At 37.7% G+C, this 22033-nt stretch overlaps 1 protein-coding gene across 1 annotated transcript; it reads left to right on the top strand.

Annotated features, from left to right (window-relative positions):
• Window positions 1-15729: 15729 nt before the first annotated feature.
• Window positions 15730-18956, top strand: LOC126623288 (squalene monooxygenase SE1-like). The gene is made up of 7 exons (XM_050292134.1): window positions 15730-16146; window positions 16679-16790; window positions 16916-17093; window positions 17189-17576; window positions 17689-17964; window positions 18164-18442; window positions 18558-18956. Exons 1-7 carry the CDS (start codon window positions 15892-15894, stop codon window positions 18660-18662), a joined length of 1593 nt encoding a protein of 530 aa, XP_050148091.1. The 5' UTR covers window positions 15730-15891; the 3' UTR covers window positions 18663-18956.
• The last annotated feature ends 3077 nt before the right edge of the window (window positions 18957-22033 follow it).

Raw genomic sequence — 22033 nt, 5'->3', positions numbered from 1 at the left:
CCCTAGGACCAACCAAGCTCTCCAATGCGAAAGGGTAAACCAATTCCCTGACACCTCCATGGGTCTGCTCTCCAGTGCGAGAGGATAAACCAATTGTTCTTCAGCGCGATAAGGTAAACCAATTCCCCGACACCCCTATGGGTTTGCTCTCCAATGCTGGAGAATAAATTATACACTCCGAATATCCAGATGTGGATGAGTTGGGCTGCCCTAGTGTAACTAGGTGCACGATGGCTTGCGTCGGGATTCCTAGAAGTAGCCACAATGATCTTTTTCAAAGCTTAGCTAACTGTAGGATTTTGGGTCTTTTGGCCTAATCTGTGGGGAACCGGGCCTCAAAGACGGAAAAGGCACATTGCGCCGTATGCCCTATAGATGGCTACCCAGGAACCCTAAAGCTGCTACCTAGTGCACTAAGGTAGCCTACGATTTCCGGAAGACTGTCTACGGCTTGTCCTTCGAGCAGTAAGTTGCGCTAAACTTATACAACCACATATTTTTATGAAAAGTTCAACAAGTTAGTGTTCATATACGAAGCTTTATCCATTGCCGACATGGTACACAATCGATAAGCTTCATCTCTGCCAAGCGTAAAATGGTCGTTAGATCTATACAAATTCATAGTGTTGTGATACTTGCTATGCAACCTACAAAATTGGTTACATAAAGAGCAAGAAGTTTTCTCGAACCTTTGCTTACGAAATTCCATACAACCGCGCACTTTTAATAAGAAAGGTTAGCGAATTTCATAACCCAAAAATCTTTAGTATGTTGTGATGCAAGCCACACAACTCAAAGGATTGAAGAAAGCCAAGGTTAACAGCCTAGTGGTCACGCGGACTCATGTGCTTATGTAAGTAAGACATCTGGCTATCAACCCTATGGCTAACAACTTTGCAAAATTTCTACACCAACATCTACGACTGCATAGGCTACGCGGGCATGTCTGCTTATAGAAAAGTAGCACGTCTCCGCTGGACTAAAAGTCAAAGGTTGGGCTTAAACAAAAAAATAAAGATGAAGAAAAAAAAAAAAAGCAAGTTTATTAAATTTTCTAGCAGAATTGATAAACGAATAGCAAAGGCCGAATAAGTTCAAGGAAAACAAAGAAAATCCTAAAGGCTACCTAGAAGACTACCTTTGAATAACTTAGACATCCCACGACTACTCAGCCACCACACCTTTATCAGCCGCGACATTCCCAGCAGCGGCATCTTCCGACACTTCACTCTCGACCTGGGCATCAACCTTTCCGGCTACTTCACCAATTGAGGCCTTAAAAGTAAAGGGATGCAAGTTTTTCGGAGAAATAGAGAAGGTCTCGAAGTCTTTCCCCGCAAACTCTCAGATGACCTACCAAAAAGATGATCTATATAACCCAGCCTTTAGAAATCGGCCTGACTCTAAACAAGCAAAGCCTCGAGCCCAGCATTCTCACCTTTCAGCTGCTCATTCTCCTCGAACAAACCAACATAGACACACTTTAGCTCATCCACTTCCTTCTTCAGACTTTCTTTGATCTTCAGCGCACCTTGAACTTCCAACGCTTGAGGCTAAAGCCTATCAACAACCTTCTTAAAGTGGATCACTTAGTTATAAGCAGCAATCAACTCTTCATCCTTTGTATAAGTAGCAGAACGAAGCTAAAAAACGGCATGCTCAAGATCTTAAATCTGAGGTATATAACATCTTATCTCCTTCTCTGCACTTTCATACATAACTTGGATCGTGTCAAGCCTAGTCTTCAAGTTAACGATCTCTTAGTAAGTGATCTCAAGCTGGAGAGAAATGGTGGCAGAGATATTAGACCCCCTTCAAAGCGACGAGCTCAGATTCCAACCTATTGATCTTCTCGGCAGAGGAATAAGCTTTGGCTGCCATAGCCTTTGCCACCTCTTTGGCAACCTTGGTATTCTCTTGGTCAATGAGCATAGACTCGGCTGCTAGAATAGTCGTCTTTTGCATCATTGCAAGTAGAGCAGTCTTTCTATACTTGGCCGTATGTTTCGCAAAGGAACTTAGGCAAACAACTTCTCTAACATCATCGACAAACTTGGCACAATTGTCCATGTCTTCAAGCAGATCTGGTTTCAAAAGAGCACATATCTTAGCAGCCTTCCCAGAAGCAGGCTTAGTGGATTTCTGACAAAAGTCCACGCAAGCGGTTTCCTCTTTCTCGGTAGGCGAATCAGTCTCAGTAGCAAGGAGAGTGGGCTTTAGCGCCACTTTAGCAGCAAAGTCCACCTTATCGCTCTTCATAGTAGTAAGCATCTTCAAAGGTGAACCAGACTTAGCTCCCAACGGATATCTTGGCACTAATTTCAGCACTGGGGGAACAACAGAACCTCTACGCTGAGCAATCCTATCAGCAATCAAACTAGCTACCTTTGGCATAGTAGGCGTCACCAACTCAGATCTAGCAGCCCCATCTTTCTTCCCTTTGAAAGAAGTCAAGTACATCATAAGCCTAGCAGCAGAATAAACATTCACGAGCAACAAATGAAGTCTTTGGTTTTTCTCAGCCGGCATCTTTTGAGCAAGCAAGGAAGATCTCTTCTTTCCACATTCATTCACAGCAAGTCGTATGGCCCAACCCAATTGGAGGGGGCTGGCACCCCCACGCATCATTCTCTTTCTTATTTCTCATGCGGGCTAGCCTAATAGCCCATGGCCCAATTGATCAAGCCTAAGCCTAACGGCTTAGACTTCGTGCCCTAGCGCCACCAGCTTTAGCCCAAGCTAAGTGGCCCTTGGTCTATGCCAGTCGAATCCAAGCCGAGCCCAAGCTCGTATCCTCGACCTACGCCACTACATCCAGACCTCGGCCCACGACGAGCCGCCACCGCACCAAGCCGACAGCAGCCACCCACGTTAAGTCGACATAAACCTCTCCAACTATTATTTCACACATCCTCGACCCCCGTCCGGGCAAAATTCAAGCCCTAAGGCTCCCAAAAATTAAGAAGACAAGGGAAATTGATTTTTTCTTACCTTGGTGTGGCGTGAAGACGAAGAAATCAACAAAAAACGATCCTTTGCATAGGTAAGTGTAGAAGATTGCTAGAGGAGGGGGAACAAATATCCTCTAGCTTTCTCTCTCTTGTAGGGTAGAATAAATTGTTGAAGTTGATTTAATAATCTACTTAAGGTAGACTTAAAAATAGACTCTATACGTAATTTATTTTCCTTCCCTAGAAAGATCTAATTTCCAATTAATGTGGGAATATACATCAAAATAGGAAACAATATTATGTTTCCTAAAGCAAGGGAAGATCTCTACACATGCTGCCCTTTCTTGCAAGCAACCCAACAGGTGTGGGGGCATTTGTGGAGCCAAAGGTACACCGGAATTTCCATGCGCATGCAACGGACAATGACAACTCAAATCATGGAAGAGTCAAAGGTGATCAAAATGGTATTTATTCAAATCCATCTCATCACTCCTCATCAAATCCTCACTCAAAAGGTAACTCTCAATTTTCCTATTCAATTTGGGATTAATTGACAAATTAATTGCAAGATGTTATGTGAAATAATATCTTGCAATTATATTGAAATTTCCACCATATATTGCTAGACCCTATTTCTCCAACTAGCGTCGGCCACACCCTTATAAATAGCCTCATTTCTCCACCAAAATCCTAAGTTCATTCTCTCCCAAAAATTTCCTAACACATTTTCTCTCAAATTCTAACTTTGGCATCGGAGATTATTCGAACAAAGCCCCCCATTCATCGTGGGTGCATGAGGGTTTTGGCCTTAATCTTAGGTGTTATTATTTTGCAGATGCATTTCGTCAAATGAGAAGACAATGGAAATTTACATCCACAGGTACCACTAAAATAAATCAAACCCACAATTTTCTTGTTAGACAAGAAAATGAGATACATGTATTGCTAGTAACACACCCCGACCGGAGTTGAGGCATGTTGGCCGTCACTCGAAAATGACATAACAAAAGTGTGAATGATGTAAAAATATGGATAAATTAAAACTGAAACTAGAATTTATTTAAACTACTAAAGTGAGTGCGCAATAGTGGGTAGAACCCATAGAATATAAATGTTCAGAGCATAGATGAAAAATAGTGCAGTGGAAACTAGAAAAGTACTTAGTACACAACTGGAAACAGTTCCTACATTAAAAAGAACTATGTCAGAATCGCCGGGTGATCTTTTTGTGCCACAGAGTGCGTCAGCTATCTAGGACCTAGAGGGGTGAAAAAAACAGATGGGTGAGTGGGCACAAAAATAAAGGTTTGTAAAACACAGTTATTTTCTTAACATACTAACTCCTCGTTGTAAAACATGCGTAGTTTCCAGAAAACATACTACGTATAGGTATGAAATCAAATGCAACTCAGCAATAAATCCAAAAGCATGCCAAATCATGATATCATGATAGTAGCATAAGAGAAATAAAATGCTCAATAATCTATGATAGCATACAAGTCGGAGTCGCCTAATGCGACATGTACGACTAACCTAATTTGCTCATCAATCTATGTTAGCATATGAGTCGGAGTCGCCTAATGCGACCTGTACGACAGGAATGGGTGTAATATATATATATATATATATATATATATATATATATATATATATATATATATATATATATATATATATATATACGCTCTAATGTTATGATCACGTGAAGATTGGCGATAATCACGGTCACGTACGAGTCGGAGTCGCCTAATGCGACATGTACAACAGGACTGACACCTACTTGGATCCAAGGAAAGCGTGTGGTGCGGGAGGAAAACATCACGTGAAGGACTAGCCCTAGCCGCGAGGAAAGCACTAACACCAAGGTGTAGCAATGATGAGCGTACTACATGAATATATGCATGCTATAATGATTCAATGATTCCAAACAGCATAATAAACTTACATGAACTTACCTACGCATCCCGTAGGATTATTTTAGCATTTCACAATAGTGCAACATTTATGACCAGGTAAAATGCATATGAATATGCCATAACAATATATAAATCTCAACCACATAACAACATTTTTTAAATTAAATAAATCATGGCATAGAAGCATAAATCAATTTAAAAGCATTTGTGGAAACTATAAAGTTTATATACATATATACAAAAACAAAATGCCCACTCACTGATATGTCGATGGATCGTAGCCTCCTAGCCTCACTTGTCCTCATACGTCCTCAAGATAATTCTCCCCTCTATGCGAAACAACTTATAATAATTACTTAATTAACATATATACAAAAAAGCTAGGAAAAATTCCCCATAGCTTGCTCAAATGGAAGGTTTGAATATACGAAAATGTTCTACTCGAAGTCACGAACCCGCACATGTCAACCACTAGCCGGCCAGAGGCCAAACGCGCCCTCACACGCTGCCTAACCCACGGCCACACGCGCAGGCATGCACCTGGCAGAGACTGACAGAAGACAGGGAATATTCCGTCAAAGTTGATGGAATATTTCGTTAAATAGTAACGAAACCTAATGATGTTACTTGACGCCATTAGAATATTCTGTCAACTTTGACGGAATATTCTTCGTCTTCTCTGGTGATCCATGCCGTCCTCCGTCACCAGCACTGCCGTTTTTGCCGGATTATGGAAAAAGTGGCCGGTTTTTGGAAAATTTTCAAACTCATATAACTTCTTCATTTCTTAACCATTTTTTACCAACTTTACATGGAAATGAAGCTCTTGAGGAGAAGAGCAAGATTATACCTTTCAAAAGCCCAAAAATGGACAAAAATTGGCCTGAAAAAGCCTCACAAGTCTCGGCCTAAGACTCGACTTCTTGAAATTGTGCTTCTCGACATTGTCTTCACTCCAAACTTAGCCTAGGGATTCCAGGGAGTGTGGATGCTCCCACAACCTTCAAAACATCGTAACTCGGCCAAGATCAAGCCGAAGCAAACTCGTCCGAGTCGAAGCTTCCGAGTTGGCGAGTCAAAACTCAACCACTTCAAGATTGGTTTGTACGGTTGGGTTCGTGAGGATGTGAGGATTACGATGGTGATATTTTGAAGTTTGATATGTGAGTGTTTGATGAAGGTCCTTACAGCTGCAAAGAAGAAGGAAGTAGGGGTGAGAGAGAGGAAGAAGATGAGGGAGAGAGAAAGAGACTAACAGCTTTTCTGATTGGTGGAAAAGTGAGGGAAATTGTTTGGTTGGGTGAGAGAATTGAGGAGTGAAAATTGATTGGTGAGGGAAATGGGTACACAGGACCGGTTTTAAAAAGGAAAAAAGATAACATTTTTCAGATTTTGGCACAGTAAATCATACACAAAAATCCGCCTCCTTATCAAAAAACAGTGTTTCCAACATTGATAAATTAACACACGCGTGCACCACTCCACCCGTTGTTAATGTACTTTAACATAACATAACTTTTTCGTTACAGGTCCGATTCGGGTCTAACTCATGCTCACTTGTTCATAATAACGAGTACTATTTAATTATGATAGCGAGGAAAATAATTTAAAGCTGCATAATCACATCCACGTTACTTGGCCAACAAGGGCATAAATGTCAATTTACATACTCGGGGAGAAATTACATAGAAAATTAGGGTCAGGTCATCACAGCTGGTGAAATGAAACATAAATGTGATTAAGTATTCTCCAAATAAATATATGTGGATAGCTGGTATGACAAATTAACATTCTGTAAAACCGATGTCAAATTAAAATGTTGTTTGTCTATTTATAAAATCGAGTGGGTTAAAATTTAATAATAAAATGATCAATAAGTAAAAAGTAAATAAAGAATATGTGGACCTAACATTAAAAAAAATGGCGTTGCCTCCAAATTTGAAAGAAAGTGAGGAATGTCAGGATTTGCCACCTCCTTTGAAACCAGAAAATCTTTTTTTTTGTCAAAACAGTCACGTAAAAATTTTAACATTTAGAAGATCGTTAATAAGTTAACACGTCAGTAATATTTTTATTTCTCATAATTGTTTTTCATGTTGACAAATGAAGCGAAAACTAATGTATTTTTTAATGATTTTGCGAAAGAAAAAAAAATGGGAGGTGAATATTTCATGTATTGATTCTTGAAGGGAGATAACATAATTTAACATGGTGCTAAGACCTCTCTATCTGTACGAATGGTACAAGAAACATCCTTCATATATATATATATATAGTTATATATATATATATATATATAGTTATATGATTAACCTTCTTAATGCAACAAATACGAAAACAACAAATTCGATCTTTGCGAAACGAAACAACAAATACGATCTTGTATTTTTATGATTTGAGAATGTACCTAGTAGTTTAATCCGAGAATAATTTTAGAGAATGAAAACATTGAATATATTTTGTGTTTCATAATAACGATGATGGTGGTCGTAAGGATGGTGATTGGGACGAGAGTCGTGTTGGTGGCAATGTGGTCGGAGTACTGACAGTAGTGGTGACAATAAAGTTGTTAATAGTGGTGGGATATAGGTGGTGGTGGTAATAGAGGGGTAGAGGGCACCAATGAAGGGAGTGATGGTGGTGATGGTGGCGGTTAATGCCATTGTGGTAGAGAATGTTAACATTGGTTATGAGGGATGGTTGTGAAAATGGTGGTTGAGAGGTGGGGATCATTGTGATGATAATAAGATGGTGGTGATGGTGGCACTAGTGGTGGCCATAACAGTGAGACAATGGAGGTGGTGCTCCCACGGTTTTTTTTTTTTTTTTTGGGGGGGGGGGGAGGGGAGTGATGGCAATAGATAATATGGTGGTAATAATGGTAGTGACAATGGTGGCGGAAGTACAGGTGGTCATGGTGAGACGAGGACGGTAATGTTGGTTGTGGCGATGGTGAGATTGTTGAGGTGGTGGTGACCGTGGTGACCATGGTGACGAGGGTGATGGCGGTGGAAGATATGACAATTGGAGGTGGTGGTGTTAAAGATGGTGGCAATAATGGTGATGATGGTGAGACGGTAGAGAATGTGGTGGTGGTGGTGGTGGCGGCTTTGGTGACGGTAGTTTTGGCATACATGACTTTATTTTTTATGAAAACTCTGACTTTGTTTTATAATGTATCTTTTATTTATAATTATTTCGAAAACTTTTTTTGAAAAATAGAAAAAGTATCAACTTAATGTTTTTCAGAACTTAGGCTTGTGTGATTTAGATTTTCTTAGATCTGGCTTTCATATTGATAAATGAGGTGAAGGTGGTGTTAATTTCTCTTATTTTTTTGTTCCATTGTATCCCTTTTGTAGAGGCACGCTCAGTAATTATTCCAGAAAAATCCAGGTTTGTGACGATATTATTGGCTATATGTACTATTTAATATCATATGATAGAATCTAAAGAAACTACTGTGGAGGCACGCTCAGTAATTATCCCTTTTGTGGAAGCTAAAGAAACTACTGTTTTTTTTTTTTGAACAAATGATAGAATCTACATTAAGGGGGACGGAGGTGGGCTTAGCCTCACAATGACCCAGCATCAATGTCGTTCAAATTCACTTTTGGTGATAATAAAACCTAAAACCTCTTATTTACAAGTAAAGAAAAATATCACTAAACCGTAGTACTAAATGACTAAAGAAAATATTGTTGGTTAATCAAATTTGTCGCATACAAGGGCATGAAAATTTCATAATTTTGAGTAGTCATAGTGAAACTCAAAGAATTTTCAAAAATAAAAAATAAAAAATCATAGCCATCATCTCTTCATGATTCTTATATCATTTAGATGCATTAAAAAAAAAAAAACTAATGAAAAGGGTTTGAAAACTTTGAGTTTTAATGATAAGGACAAAATAAAGGGTAAAGTGAATAGTACCAGGATTGACTTTTTAGTGTAAAAATGTGGTTTTTCATTAAAGTGAACATCACCGGGTGCTTTTCGTTAAAGTTCCCTTAAAAAAAAGGTGTATCATATCATATGTGATCAATGTTTTTAAGAAACACATTATATTAATCAAATTTATGTGTTTTAGTTTAGTCCTATTAAAATTTGTGTCTTATATACGTCTTGACGAAGTGTTTAAGTTTTTATAAATAAACTTAGCTGATTTGACTAAAAACAAATTGTTAGTTCTGTAAAGATAATGACTGAGATTAGTTTTACTAAACCTCTTAGTGGTTGGTTGTAACAAACTAATAATCAAGGCCTTTGACAAAGTATTGCCCCACACTGATGATGACTTGACCCAACTTCCCCGTTGCCCTCAATTCTCCATACGCCAATACGGAAGCTCGTGGACTTAATGTCTGATCATTTGTTTGTTTAACTTCTAAAATCAAAGACTATTAGAAAAGTTTTTGTAAAAGAACGAAACACTACTGAATTAATTAATGATTTCTTTTGTCATATGTAATTAATTATCTGATCTGTATCAGCAGCTCCTACTTTGTTTCCCACGGTTTTTGAAAAACCTGTGAAAATACAAAGCTGCCTAATTGGATTTGTAAATTATTTTGTGCTCATCTAATACCCACGCATGTACCAATCAACAAAGCTGTATTTGACCAAACTTGGTCTCAATTGGAGAGCCAGGAAAGCTTTAGTGGCAGTGCCACTCTTTGACTAAGTTTTCAAAATAAACTCGCTGGTGTTTCACTCTACTCTACCGTCTCGGTAAGTGAAGTTTAGTCATCCACCCATTTAATCAGTGTTACTAAAATATTAAGAATAATACTTGTATCCTCTATTGAGAACAATATGTGTCAATAAAAGTTGGTTGAATTGGTAATGATTGTTCTCTTCGCTAGTTCAAGGAGCCTTGTTTAAATGTAACAAATAAAAGGTTCATTGTGAATATATTATTACTTTGTACTTACACAGTTAATTTGTTCCATACATTTGTGTTAGAACCAAATTTCCGCATCACCGCGGATGGAGGTGAAAAAGACGGTCACCTACAAAAGAGATTAAACAACCGTGAAATTCCTAAGGTACCGGTGTGGTACCAGTCAATGGTTCTCCGACTGTCAAGTTAGTAAAGGCCTTAGAACTCAAATAGTATACTAGAAAGTGATATGTATACAAAGTGCACGATATCAAAATACATTTGATGATACTTAGATGAGTGTATTTATATTAGTTGGGAGATAGTACTTTTAGGATAATGAATCCATATAAAGCTGGGAAATCCTACATAATGTCTAACATTAGATATCATTTTATTTCAAGAGTGTGATTACTTGCAGCTCAAGTCAATCCCTAAATTGTAGGAATCTCCAAAATTATAGGAAAACCAATATGATCCCCAATAGGATCTGCCTTCATGTCTTGTGGAGTAAGCATAGGCATTCTCTACAAGACCTGCGTGCAGGCCTTGCCTACTATTCCCGAGCCCATTAGGGTGTGGATTAGTTGATTATGAACTAAAACCATAAAATGAAATGAGGCAACACACTCACATTTGAAAATGGCCGACAATTCATACATGGTGTTAAAAAAAATTCCAGAGGAAGTTAATTTTCTGCAAGAAGTCCATCAAAATTATTAAAAAAAAATAATTGAATGCAAATATGTGATCAAAATTGAATATTGAGAGAGAATGAAGATTGAAGACATGAATTATTAACCCAATAAAAATTTCGATTTTTGGAAAATAATTTGTTCTGAAAGAGATTTACGCCCTAAAATTCATAACCATCTATTTGTATAAACAATGAAAAAAGCAAAACTGAAGAGAACTGGTTGGATTAAATGGAACACTGCCTGATCCTTCTTCCCTATGCGAAGAAGAAATCAAAGTACTACAGCTTTAAATTGGGAAATTTTATTTGAACCCATGTAACCTATCTTTACACCCAACTTACTTACTACACCCATATTATTTTTAATTAAACTATTAATATCTTTTTAAACTCAAATTTACTACCTAAACTACCATCACAAACTCAATTCAATATGTAAATTTATCTTTACACTCATGATATTAACTTATTGAATTTAGGTTCTTTCCAAGTTTTCTGATTGCGGTGACGACGAAGTCTCTCTCTCTCCCTTTCTCCCTCTCTCCTCTCGCTTTCTCCTCTTCATTTAATATTGGAGCTTTGTCATCTCTTAGAATATGCTCCCCTGAGCTTACAAGAATGGAGTAAGCAAAGGAAATCTCATCTGCTCCTTTCTTTTTCGTGGAGCATGATGAAGCAACAAATAAATATTGATCATGTAACAAATAAAAGAGCAGGCTGAGATTTGCACCAGAAGAACCAAAAAATGAGTGTTTCTTTGACAGCGATGGCCTTCAATTTTCATGAAGATCAGACAGAAGACAGTCCCTACTCGTGGGATAAGAGAAAGGATTTATGCATAAGCGTCATTACCAGCTATTATCCTATGATTCTGTGTACCCAGCAAGGTAAATATTTTCTTCTGCTTTCCTTTCATTTGTTGCAATTTTCACCATGGATCTTGCTTGTTTTTTGGTTGTATCATGGTAAGAGTTTGATTATTGGGTTTTGGGTTCGTTGATACAATTTTGTTTTATTGTTATATTCATTTTGTACTTTATGGTAATAATGCAATAGGGTAAAAAAGACACTTTTCATTTAAAATTTAAGCTGGATGTAGAAAGAGGTTGCATGGGTTCAAATAAAATTTCCTCTTTACATTTAAACAAAAAGTATTAAAAGGATTACTAAAACTATTAACGCAAAAAACAACATTAATTTAAATTTTGAACAACCAAATTTCTGCATTTTCCTTCTTTGGTTCCACAAAGATAAGAAAATATGAAAATCAGCTTAGTTATTCCTTTTATCTGTTACGTTACCAACATTCACAGAGAAAAATTTATGAAGGAAAACTACAATTTTAAAGTTAAATTGGGTTTTAATTATTAAATCTAAACTATATATGTCCACAAACACATTAATCTCTAAGACATCAAATATGAATTACAAAAACAAGGAATAAAATGAGTTCTATCACAGTAAGGAGCAACAGATAAGGCAATAATCGTGCAAATGGTTCTCCGCAAGTGCAGCCCATGAGATTTAGTTGTGTACGTTCACAACAACGCCAATGGTTCTTCCCTTCTTTTAAAAATAGACGGATTACTTCCAAACAGAAATACATTCGCATCAGATAAATAAAATGGATACTTTGGATGCGGTCCCTAATCTTTAACATTCTTTAACTAAAATCTTAATGATATTCAAAGTTTGATCAAAGTCCCTTGACTTTGTACACCTCATTATATTACAATTAATATTTTTATTTTTATAGTTTTGACATTAATTGTTTGATATTTTATGAGATTTATTGACACACCCCGACCCGAATCAGGGCATGCTGGCCGTCACGTGAGGGTGACGTGGCCATGTGCACAGTGCGGAAGCAATAATGATAATAGATAATACGAATAAATAAAAGCCAAATTCATAAGAGTACTAGCTAAAGTAAGTGCTACAAAATGTGTGAATACACACACAATCAGAGCATAAGTAGCCTAAGTTCAGTCCAAAAAACAAGTACTAATTAAACGACATCCAAAGATACCCTACATTTGTGATAGTCTGTCAAAACCTCCAATCAATCCTCGTGAGCCAGCAACGAACAAGCTTATCTAAAACCTAGAGGGGCGCAAAACAGAAAGTGTGAGTGAGCAAAAACAAAGCTTTTCAAAACCATTTCATTATCAAATGCTCTAACCCCTCGCCGTAAAACATGTATAATTTTCCCATAAATAGAATATAAATATATATATATATATATATATATATATCTCTAAATCATGCTTCACATATCCATAATCATAAGTATGCTATGCTAAAAAGATAAAACAGAATAAGTAACTCAGGAGAAAATAAATTCATGGAAAATAACATATTAGTCGGAACCCTTACAGAGGTCTTTACAGCTGAATTCATAGCTCATTAGCCAATCTAACCGGAGTCACCGCAAATAAACTATACGGCCCTACACTGCACACGAGTCGGAACCACTGTAATGGTCTGTACGACAAGACTGGGTGTAATGTAGTTATGCTCAATGCTACTCTCTCATCATAGCTGTGAGATAAATCGCTATTCACCTACGAGTTGGAACCACCTATGATGGTCTGTACAACAAGACTATGCACCTAAATTGGATCCAATGTGAGCATATGGTGCGGGAGGTGACATTATATACAGGCATGTGCCATATCTCTGGCTAAACCACTAACACCGGGGTGCAGGTTTATGAGCTCAATGTTTCTCAATTAATCACAACCGTTATTCACATTCACAATTCTTAAACTCACCTGGGACTTACCTGAGCGTCCATAGCACCACAATTATATATATATGCAAACATCATATGCATATTCAAGTGATGGATGGAGGAGAGAGACTGCCCAATCAGAAGAGAGGGAATGAAAGGAATAGAGGAATGAGAGAATGAAAGGAACTGGTTGGGTTCTCCTTGACCCAAGTGACCTGACCCGAATAACCCACACACCCTGACACCGATTCTGGTGTTTTCCCGGGGAATTGAGCGTCGCCACTACCACCAATCAACTTAGCGTTGTCCCAGCTTCCATTCTTACCCAAACTTGACGGTTGTGGGTCGCGATTTCATGACAAATAAATGTCATCTTCTCTAGCGAGTCCGAGGGCATTCACAACGACGATCTGCCTTTTCTGAAGCCACCACTGTCGACCACCACCATGATTCAATTCCTCGTGAACCTAAGAACATGTCCCAAGCCTTGGTTGGTGCAGCAGAGCATCAGAGAGAACAAATCGACAACCACCTAATCTAGGGTTTCTAATGGTTTGTGGTTGTTTTCAGGCCACTTCCCGACCAAATTGGACTTCGACACAGGCGCGTTTGCAGGAAGCGACGTCATCCTCACTAACTCGAGCGGTTCCCGGGCAATGAAATATCTATGAGTAGACCCCTTCCTAACTTACATATTTTTATAAAATATTAGCCTGGCATGCATTTTATATATTGCATGATTTAAATATGTTTTATAATATGCTTATGGATTTCTATAATTATGGTTTACAAAATATTCATGAATTATCGAGATTACGTTCACTGGATTTTCGTTTATGAATTTCTATGGAGTCATGCATATGTTTTATTATGGATTTATAAGTATGATTTACCATGGATTTACGAGATGAGGTTTGAGATTCTGAGTTCTTGATTGGACATGAGATTTTGAGATATATTTTTAGTATTTATCTAGTGGGTTATCATACAACACATCCACACAACGCGGGTATAAATGTTTATGGCCATAGGACATAGTTGAGGAGATTGATGTATATACCTCTTCTCCCGCATAACCCGGAGTCATACAGCTTCACCTTTGGATGATGGACCGTGGTTTCTTCACTAGCGTAAACCAATGTCATACAGTTTCACCTTCGGGTGATGGACAGGTATTGCCTTCGAGCGGATGAGGAGTCGATGGTATTGATGATATACCCCCAACTTCACTAGCCCGGGGCTAGTGTCAGTGTGTGATGTAATATGTATATGCCTTTTCTCTAGCGTAACCCAAAGATGTATAGCTTCACCTCCAGGTGATGGACCCTATGTTTCTTCTCTGGTGTAACCCAAAGATGTACAACATCACCTTCGGGTGATGGACCTACTGCATATACATATAGATATGTTATATCCTCTTCTCCGGCGTAACCCGGAGATGTACAGCTTCACCTTCGGGTGATGGACCGTGGTTTCTTCACTAGCGTAACCCAGTGTCGTACAGTTTCATCTTTGGTGATGGTTATGCCTTCGGGCCACTATGATACCACTAGTTGAGTATACCATCGATGAGATTTACGGATTTTCCTTCGGGCATTATTACCATTTCGAAGCACTATACATGATTTACAAATTTGTATATGTAGTATTATATATGTTTTCAAAACAAGGGGTTATTATGTTCATAAGCAAAATGGTTTTCCTATTATTAGTATTATTATTATAAAGTTAGTACACTCACCTTTTGGTTTTTGCAATCCCTCAGGAGTTAGAATCAAGGCACGTAATCCTGGCGTCAGGACTTTACAGCATAGGTATCCTCGAGTCTCCTCAGTATAGGTATCATTTCCTTATTCGTATCTTTTCCTAGTAATTCTTCCATATTATTTTTAGTACGTGTATACTCTGAACACGTTCCTGCTTTGGCATAATTGTTCTAATTACGTATTCTTTATTTGTTTGCACGTTTTAAATGGCTTCATCACCCTCAGGTGTCGGCCAACATGTGCCTTCCCTGATATTTGGAGATATCGGGATTGGGGCGTGTCACTCCAGATATAATAATTGACCTTTTAATTGAGGATAGTAATTATATGTAATCTCTTATAGTGTAGGACACTCTTTTTTCCTTCGACCGGGTTGAAATTCTTGACAAAATTTTTATCGAGACCCACTGTATTGACCCTATCCTATTTGTATGTATTCAATTTCCTATCAATAAATATTGTACCTTCACTCAAAAAAGTCATACTTCAAAGTTAAAATATTATACTCCAAACTACCGTAAAATTTTAGAATTTTCGACATAACTAACCGTTGATAAGCAGTGTTGCAATTGAGACCATTAAATTGTCCACAGACCACAGGTGACTCTAACTTTGTCCTCTCTCTCCCACCCAATTCTACCCTAGGCTCACCTACATCCTACCATAACTCCCCACAATATTAAAAAAAGGGTCCCAAAACTCACCGGTAGGCGCTAACACGTTTTACAGTAAAAATTTAACCCTCAAAGCTTTTGCCCAACGACTCTCTATATAAACGCCTTCAAGTTCCCATTGCTGTCTCACAACCATAAGCACTTTCTCTTCTCTTCACATTCACAAACAAAAACCACAGGTAAGCTTACAGATTGTGAAAACAGCCGCAACCCAAATCCCTCTTTTTCCAAATTCTCAATTTTGGTCGATATTTTTTTTATTTCGATTCCGAAGATGGATTACCAGTATGTTCTTTGTGGGGTGTTGGTTTCTTTGCTTGGGTCGGTTTTCTTCATGATCATCAACACCACTCTCAGCGGCGAGAAGAAGAAGGTCGTCGAGAAAGTTTCCAACGGCGTTAACGGAAATGGGTACGTGTGGATGCCGTCCCAGAACGGCAGTTTTGTTCCGGATATTGCCAGGGGAACGGACGTTGTCATTGTCGGTGCCGGAGTTGCCGGTGCTGCCCTTGCTTACACTCTTGGAAAGGTGACTAAATAATTCTCTCTACATATAAAATGAATATTATGGTTTTTAAACAATTCCCAAGTTTTATAAATTTAGAATTTTGATGGTCAATGAATAAGAAGTTATTATTATTGGGATTCCAGTATGGTGGCAGAGAAAATGAAAGAAAAATTGTATTTCCTTGCTATTTGAAGACGTTTAGTCGTTTAATCACTATTAGTTTTTATTAATTAAAATGTTTTACTTTTTAAATTTTATTTTCCTCAAACAACCCAGCTAAGCTCAGCTAAGAAGTCAAATCTTCAAATCCGTGTTTTCTGACATTTTTCTTTTATTTTTCCCTCTAGTTTTATAGCGAATAAGTACTTAAATTTATATTCTATGAATTTTACATAAAAAAAAAATTTCTCCTTTTTGAGGTGATGATTTCAATAGTGCAGTCCAAGCCATTTTTAGTATAAAAACTGAGAAGGCTAGTTCAGATATTCTCTAATTTCTTGGGTAATCATGTGAGCTTTTGTGTCTGAACATATGTTTCTCTTCACTGTTACAGGAAGGACGCCGCGTACATGTGATCGAAAGAGATTTGAGTGAGCCAGACAGAATTGTTGGTGAGCTGTTGCAGCCTGGAGGCTATCTCAAATTGATTGAGTTGGGTCTTGAGGGTAAGCAATTGCTTAAAATTGTTTAATTGGTTTAATCATTTTTCATAGTTTCTACTCTAAATGATTAATTAGTACAAAATTATTTGCATCGATTTTGATCAACAAGTTATATTTGTTACATGCAGACTGTGCAAATGAGTCCATTGATGCTCAGAAAGTGTTTGGTTATGCTCTTTACAAAAATGGAAATGCCACAAAACTATCTTATCCCTTGGAAAACTATACTTCAGATATCGCCGGGAGAAGTTTTCATAATGGGCGTTTCATCCAAAGAATGCGTGAGAGGGTTGCAACTCTTAAAAAGTAATTCCAATTTATCCCTATATTCGTGGTGTTTCGATTTTTTTTATATAATATTTTTTAAATTGTTACTCATGTCCCTCAAATTTTCTCAACAGCGTGACACTAGAACAAGGAACTGTGACAACCCTAATTGAAGAAAAGGGCACCATCAAGGGTGTGATGTACAAGAACAAGGCTGGAGAGGAGATGAGATCATATGCTCCACTAACAATAGTATGTGATGGGTGCTTTTCAAATCTCCGCCGCAATCTCTGTACTCCTAACGTTGAAAATCCTTCTTGCTTCGTTGGTTTGATCTTGGAGAATTGTGACCTTCCTCATGCAAACCACGGACATGTGATTTTGGGAGACCCTTCACCTATCTTATTTTACCCCATTAGCGGTACCGAAGTTCGTTGTTTGGTAGATGTTCCCGGCACAAAAGTACCTTCGGTGGCTAATGGTGAAATGGCCAAGTACTTGAAAAATGTGGTTGCTCCCCAGGTATCTATTATTTGCTTCACATTTAGAACTTTTAATTTCCAGTCATTTGGATCTCAATCTGACAAATATTCAATGACCAAAAGGGACTAATTCGCCGACTTGGTTATTTCAGGTTCCCCCTCAGCTCTTGAAGGCTTTTCTAGCCGCAGTTGAGAAAGGAAACATCAGAACAATGCAAAACAAAAGCATGGCTGCTCATCCTCAACCCACTCCCGGTGCAATTTTATTAGGGGATGCATTCAACATGAGACATCCTTTAACCGGAGGAGGAATGACCGTGGCTCTTTCCGACATTGTTCTTCTAAGAGATCTTCTTCGACCCCTAACTGATCTCAACGACGCACCAGCTTTGTGCGAATATCTAGAATCATTCTACACACTTCGCAAGGTATAAATCAGAACTCTTATATGCAATTTATTTTCTCATGTTAGATAGTTTGATATTTTATGTTATCATATTTGGCCTTAATTCAATGTTTGACAAAATAACACGTCAGATATCTTGGCAAACAAGCATATCTTATCTTGTATGTGAAATGTTTGCGATTTCTTCTTTGCTGATAATTGTGGTTAATTTTGAATTGCAGCCTGTGTCATCTACCATAAACACGTTGGCTGGTGCCTTGTACAAGGTGTTTTGTGCATCACCTGACCCGGCAAGACAAGAAATGAGGGAAGCTTGTTTTGACTATTTGAGCCTGGGAGGCTTATGTACAAGGGGACCAATATCTTTGCTCTCTGGCCTTAACCCTCGCCCGATACACCTGTTTCTCCATTTCTTTGCCGTGGCTGTCTATGGAGTAGGCCGCTTAATGATTCCATTCCCTACGCCTAAACGCGTATGGCTTGCGACTAGATTGCTCTTGGTACGTACACTAAATATCCCAGTACTTTCTCACATCAGCATGCTTGTCAATTATACAAATTCATACATTTACTAAACCATCACTTAAACTAAATTTTATGATTTTTTGTTTTTAGGGTGCATCGGGAATTATATTCCCCATTATTAAGGGTGAAGGAGTTAGGCAAATGTTCTTTCCTGCAACAATCCCGGCATATTACAGGGCTCCTCCTCTTGAATGAAGAATTGGAAACAAGCATACATGAAAAGGATAAAAAAATGAAGAACCATAAACTTTGTACCGTAATGGCTTTTAATTGCTACGAGGAACTAATTTGTTTCATATCAGCATCAAACTTCCCAAAAAATAAAATCATGGTGAGGGTTAATGCTGTAATTAGGAGAGAAAGCAATTATATATGCTCTTAATTCTTTTTAGCACTTTTTGTTCTGCAAATAGGGAACAAGATTCCCACAAGAAACTTGTATCAAGCTCTAGCTGTTCGTAAATAATTCACACTTAATTTTTGGCTTAATTAACTTCTACACGTTAAAGATCTCCAACTCTTGCCAGTTTTCCAGCCTTTTCTCAAGTTTTAAAGTTTCAACCTACCCTAGCTTTTGGATTTTCATAGTTACACACGAATATGCTTTTGCGGTCAGCTGCTTCTGGCTTTTCAAATTCCAACTAACACAACTTTGTCTCCATTGGCGGCTTTTCAAATTCCAACTAACACAACTTTGTCTCCATTGGCACTGGCGATCCACATACGTATATGCTCTATCCATCTATCGTCAACTATTTCTACTGGTATATATATGGCAAGATACTTGACAAAAAATGACTCAAAGCGGCTCGATCAGAGTAGATAGCCAAAAACAGCTGGCCAAAGTGGTACTCAAGCTTCATCTCTTGGTCTGCCAAAAAACGTTGTTAGCTCCGCCACGTCTATTACTGACGAGTTTTCTTGTGAAACATGCATGACAAAGTCACATCTTTGACGTGAGAGGATATTATAATTGGAGGGACCGCATAAATATAATGCGGCTGAATTGGTAGTTGCTTTTCTTTATATAAAATATATGTGTTCTTATTTTGTCCACTCCTTTTAGTCTCGTATATTTTTTTTCTTGTGCATAATTGTTCATGTGTCACAAACTTGGCGATTAAGGCAGATTTTTTATTATCAATTTTGGCGTGCTGTGGAAAAAGAAAGATATCGATATATACAGTGATATGTGACATTTGAGAATAATTCGTAGGCAAAGGGATCATGGGAAGAGAGGACCATATAACCTAACGGAGGATTTTCTCCCCTCTTTTTTTCCCTTCCCTCATTTTCCCTTTCCTCCTATTTGAATGGTCACGGTTAAACCACGTCAATATCATATATTAATTTTTTATAGCAAAAGAAGGACAAAATAAGAGAATGTAAGAGGAGGGGATGGAGAGAGGAGGGGAGAGAATCCTAATCATAACCTAACACTTATCCTGCAATACTAGTTGTATATGGTACAATTTTGGTAGGTCGAGTCTAAACTTGTCTAGACTTAATTCAACTCACAATTCGATACCTAACCTCAAATCTAAATTACTAATTTTTTTTGTGGGTAAGTGTTGAGGTTAAGTGGTGTAGCCAGAATTTTCAGATAATTGGGTCATAATATCAACTAAAAAAAAAATCATTGAGCCAATTCGTCGAGCACCTAGTAGACATTTGTCAATTCCTGTCAGCATATGCCGAAAGTTTATGCCAACATATGTCGACAATTACTATTATTTGTAAAAGCTTGTTAATGGTGGATGCAGGATACTGTAAAGTAATATTGAAGACTGACAATCCTTTTCAGCTAAAGTATTTCATAAGAAGAGAGAAAATAAAGACAAATATGATAGAAAAAAATAAAAGAAGTAGGAGGAGAAAGTTGTAATTTAGTTTGTCTTAGATGTTTATAGGGGTCAAATACAGTATACTAAACAAATATATATGGGGTTGTTGAAGTTGGTGGGGTCAAGGACAACGAGTGACCTATGCTAGCTCCACCATTGTACCCATGTGTCCCGGTTCAAAGCTCTCCTTTTTTTTCAATTAATGTAATGGTTTCGAATTCTCCCCCTAATCCTTAATAATAGTAAAAAAAAAAAAGGACATGACAAAATGCATGTGATGTAAGTTTTTTTGAGGTGGTGATTTAGAAGGGGGAAAATGTTGTGAGGTGTTGTCTAACATTGGAAAGTTAAATCTTGTACTATGAGAAGTTGGGTCACTCTTCTATTTTCAATTGGTTTTGGAGTGCAACTTCAACTCTCTTCAGGTAAGGGAAAAAGAAGAGAAACAAAGAGTCAATAATGAATTATAAGTGGTGAATTGTCATGATACTTAGGCATTCTTAGTCAACTAACTGCGTCTCGGGCTCAAACTTTCCTCCCTTCACTTAGTGTAGATTAGTAGAATATTGCTTCTACTAAAAAAATAAAAATAAAAAAAACCCAATAATTGAACATTAATTAATTAAATTAGTGTAGAATATCACCCAAGGGACTTTAAAATTAAAAAAAAAAAAAATTTAGAAGACTTTGAAATCAAATTACAATTTAAGATAATTTAAGGAATACATCCAAATTAAGGGCGCATTTGTTTGCGCTCACTAAGTTTCACCGTGCTGGACTAGCTTAATTAGGGCTAGTAGTCTATGTTCGGAAGCGCGACCGCCAAAATGTATGGGATTGATAATCCTGTCTCCAAACATGCTCGTTTGCACGCCTGCGCAGTGTGTCTGCAACACTCCCAACCATGCCCATATCGGAAACCCATCCCCACCCACCGTCAACAACAATGTGTTCTGGCGATTTGCGAGAGAAAAGAAACAACAACAACAATCCCAAAAGAAAAATTCTCCCTTTTCTCTAGAAAATTCCAAGATTTTCCAAGAAAATCAAAGTAGGTGCGAGAAACAGAAAGAGTTATGATATGAAAGTGGGCAACAAAGCCTTTGCGCAATCAGGGATCCAATGACGCTTTTGCACAATCGGCTATCTGACGAAGCCTCTACACAATCGACGATCCGGCGAAGCATCTGCACCATTCGACTAAGCCTATATAAATTGAAAAAAAGAAAAATATTTGGGATATTTTCTTGGTTCAATCTTTGCTTCTGGGTTGAGGTACAGAGACAGGGTGCGAAGGAGAGAGAAAATGAAAAGAAGAGAAAGGAAAGTAAAGAGACATGGAAAGAAGAATGAGTCAAATAAAAAAAAGTGTAGTTAATAATAAAACATTATAAAATGAATTAAAAATGACAAAAAAAAATTGAATAAAAAATACTTTAGTCCATGATGTATTCTGATACAGTACCAAAATCCTTTTACTACTTAATTCATGTTAAACTAATCCAGTTTAGTCCCTGAAGCTAGTTTAGTTCAAAATAGTCTAGTGCAACAAACGTATCTTAGGATTAAAAGTCCACATAAGTCTAAGTGTAGTGAGAGTACCAAGAATTTGCTAGGATTTTAAACGCAATCTAATAGTATCTATTGAGAGGTGAGAAAAGAAAAAAAAAGTCTCTCATTTAAAACCTTATTTTTTTTATAGGCTTAAATGTCAAAATAGTC

Source organism: Malus sylvestris, chromosome 5 (assembly GCF_916048215.2).
Source record: "Malus sylvestris chromosome 5, drMalSylv7.2, whole genome shotgun sequence".
Lineage (NCBI taxonomy): Eukaryota > Viridiplantae > Streptophyta > Magnoliopsida > Rosales > Rosaceae > Malus > Malus sylvestris.
The sequence above is the reverse complement of the archived record's forward strand: the minus strand, read 5'-3'. Positions and strand labels throughout refer to the sequence as shown.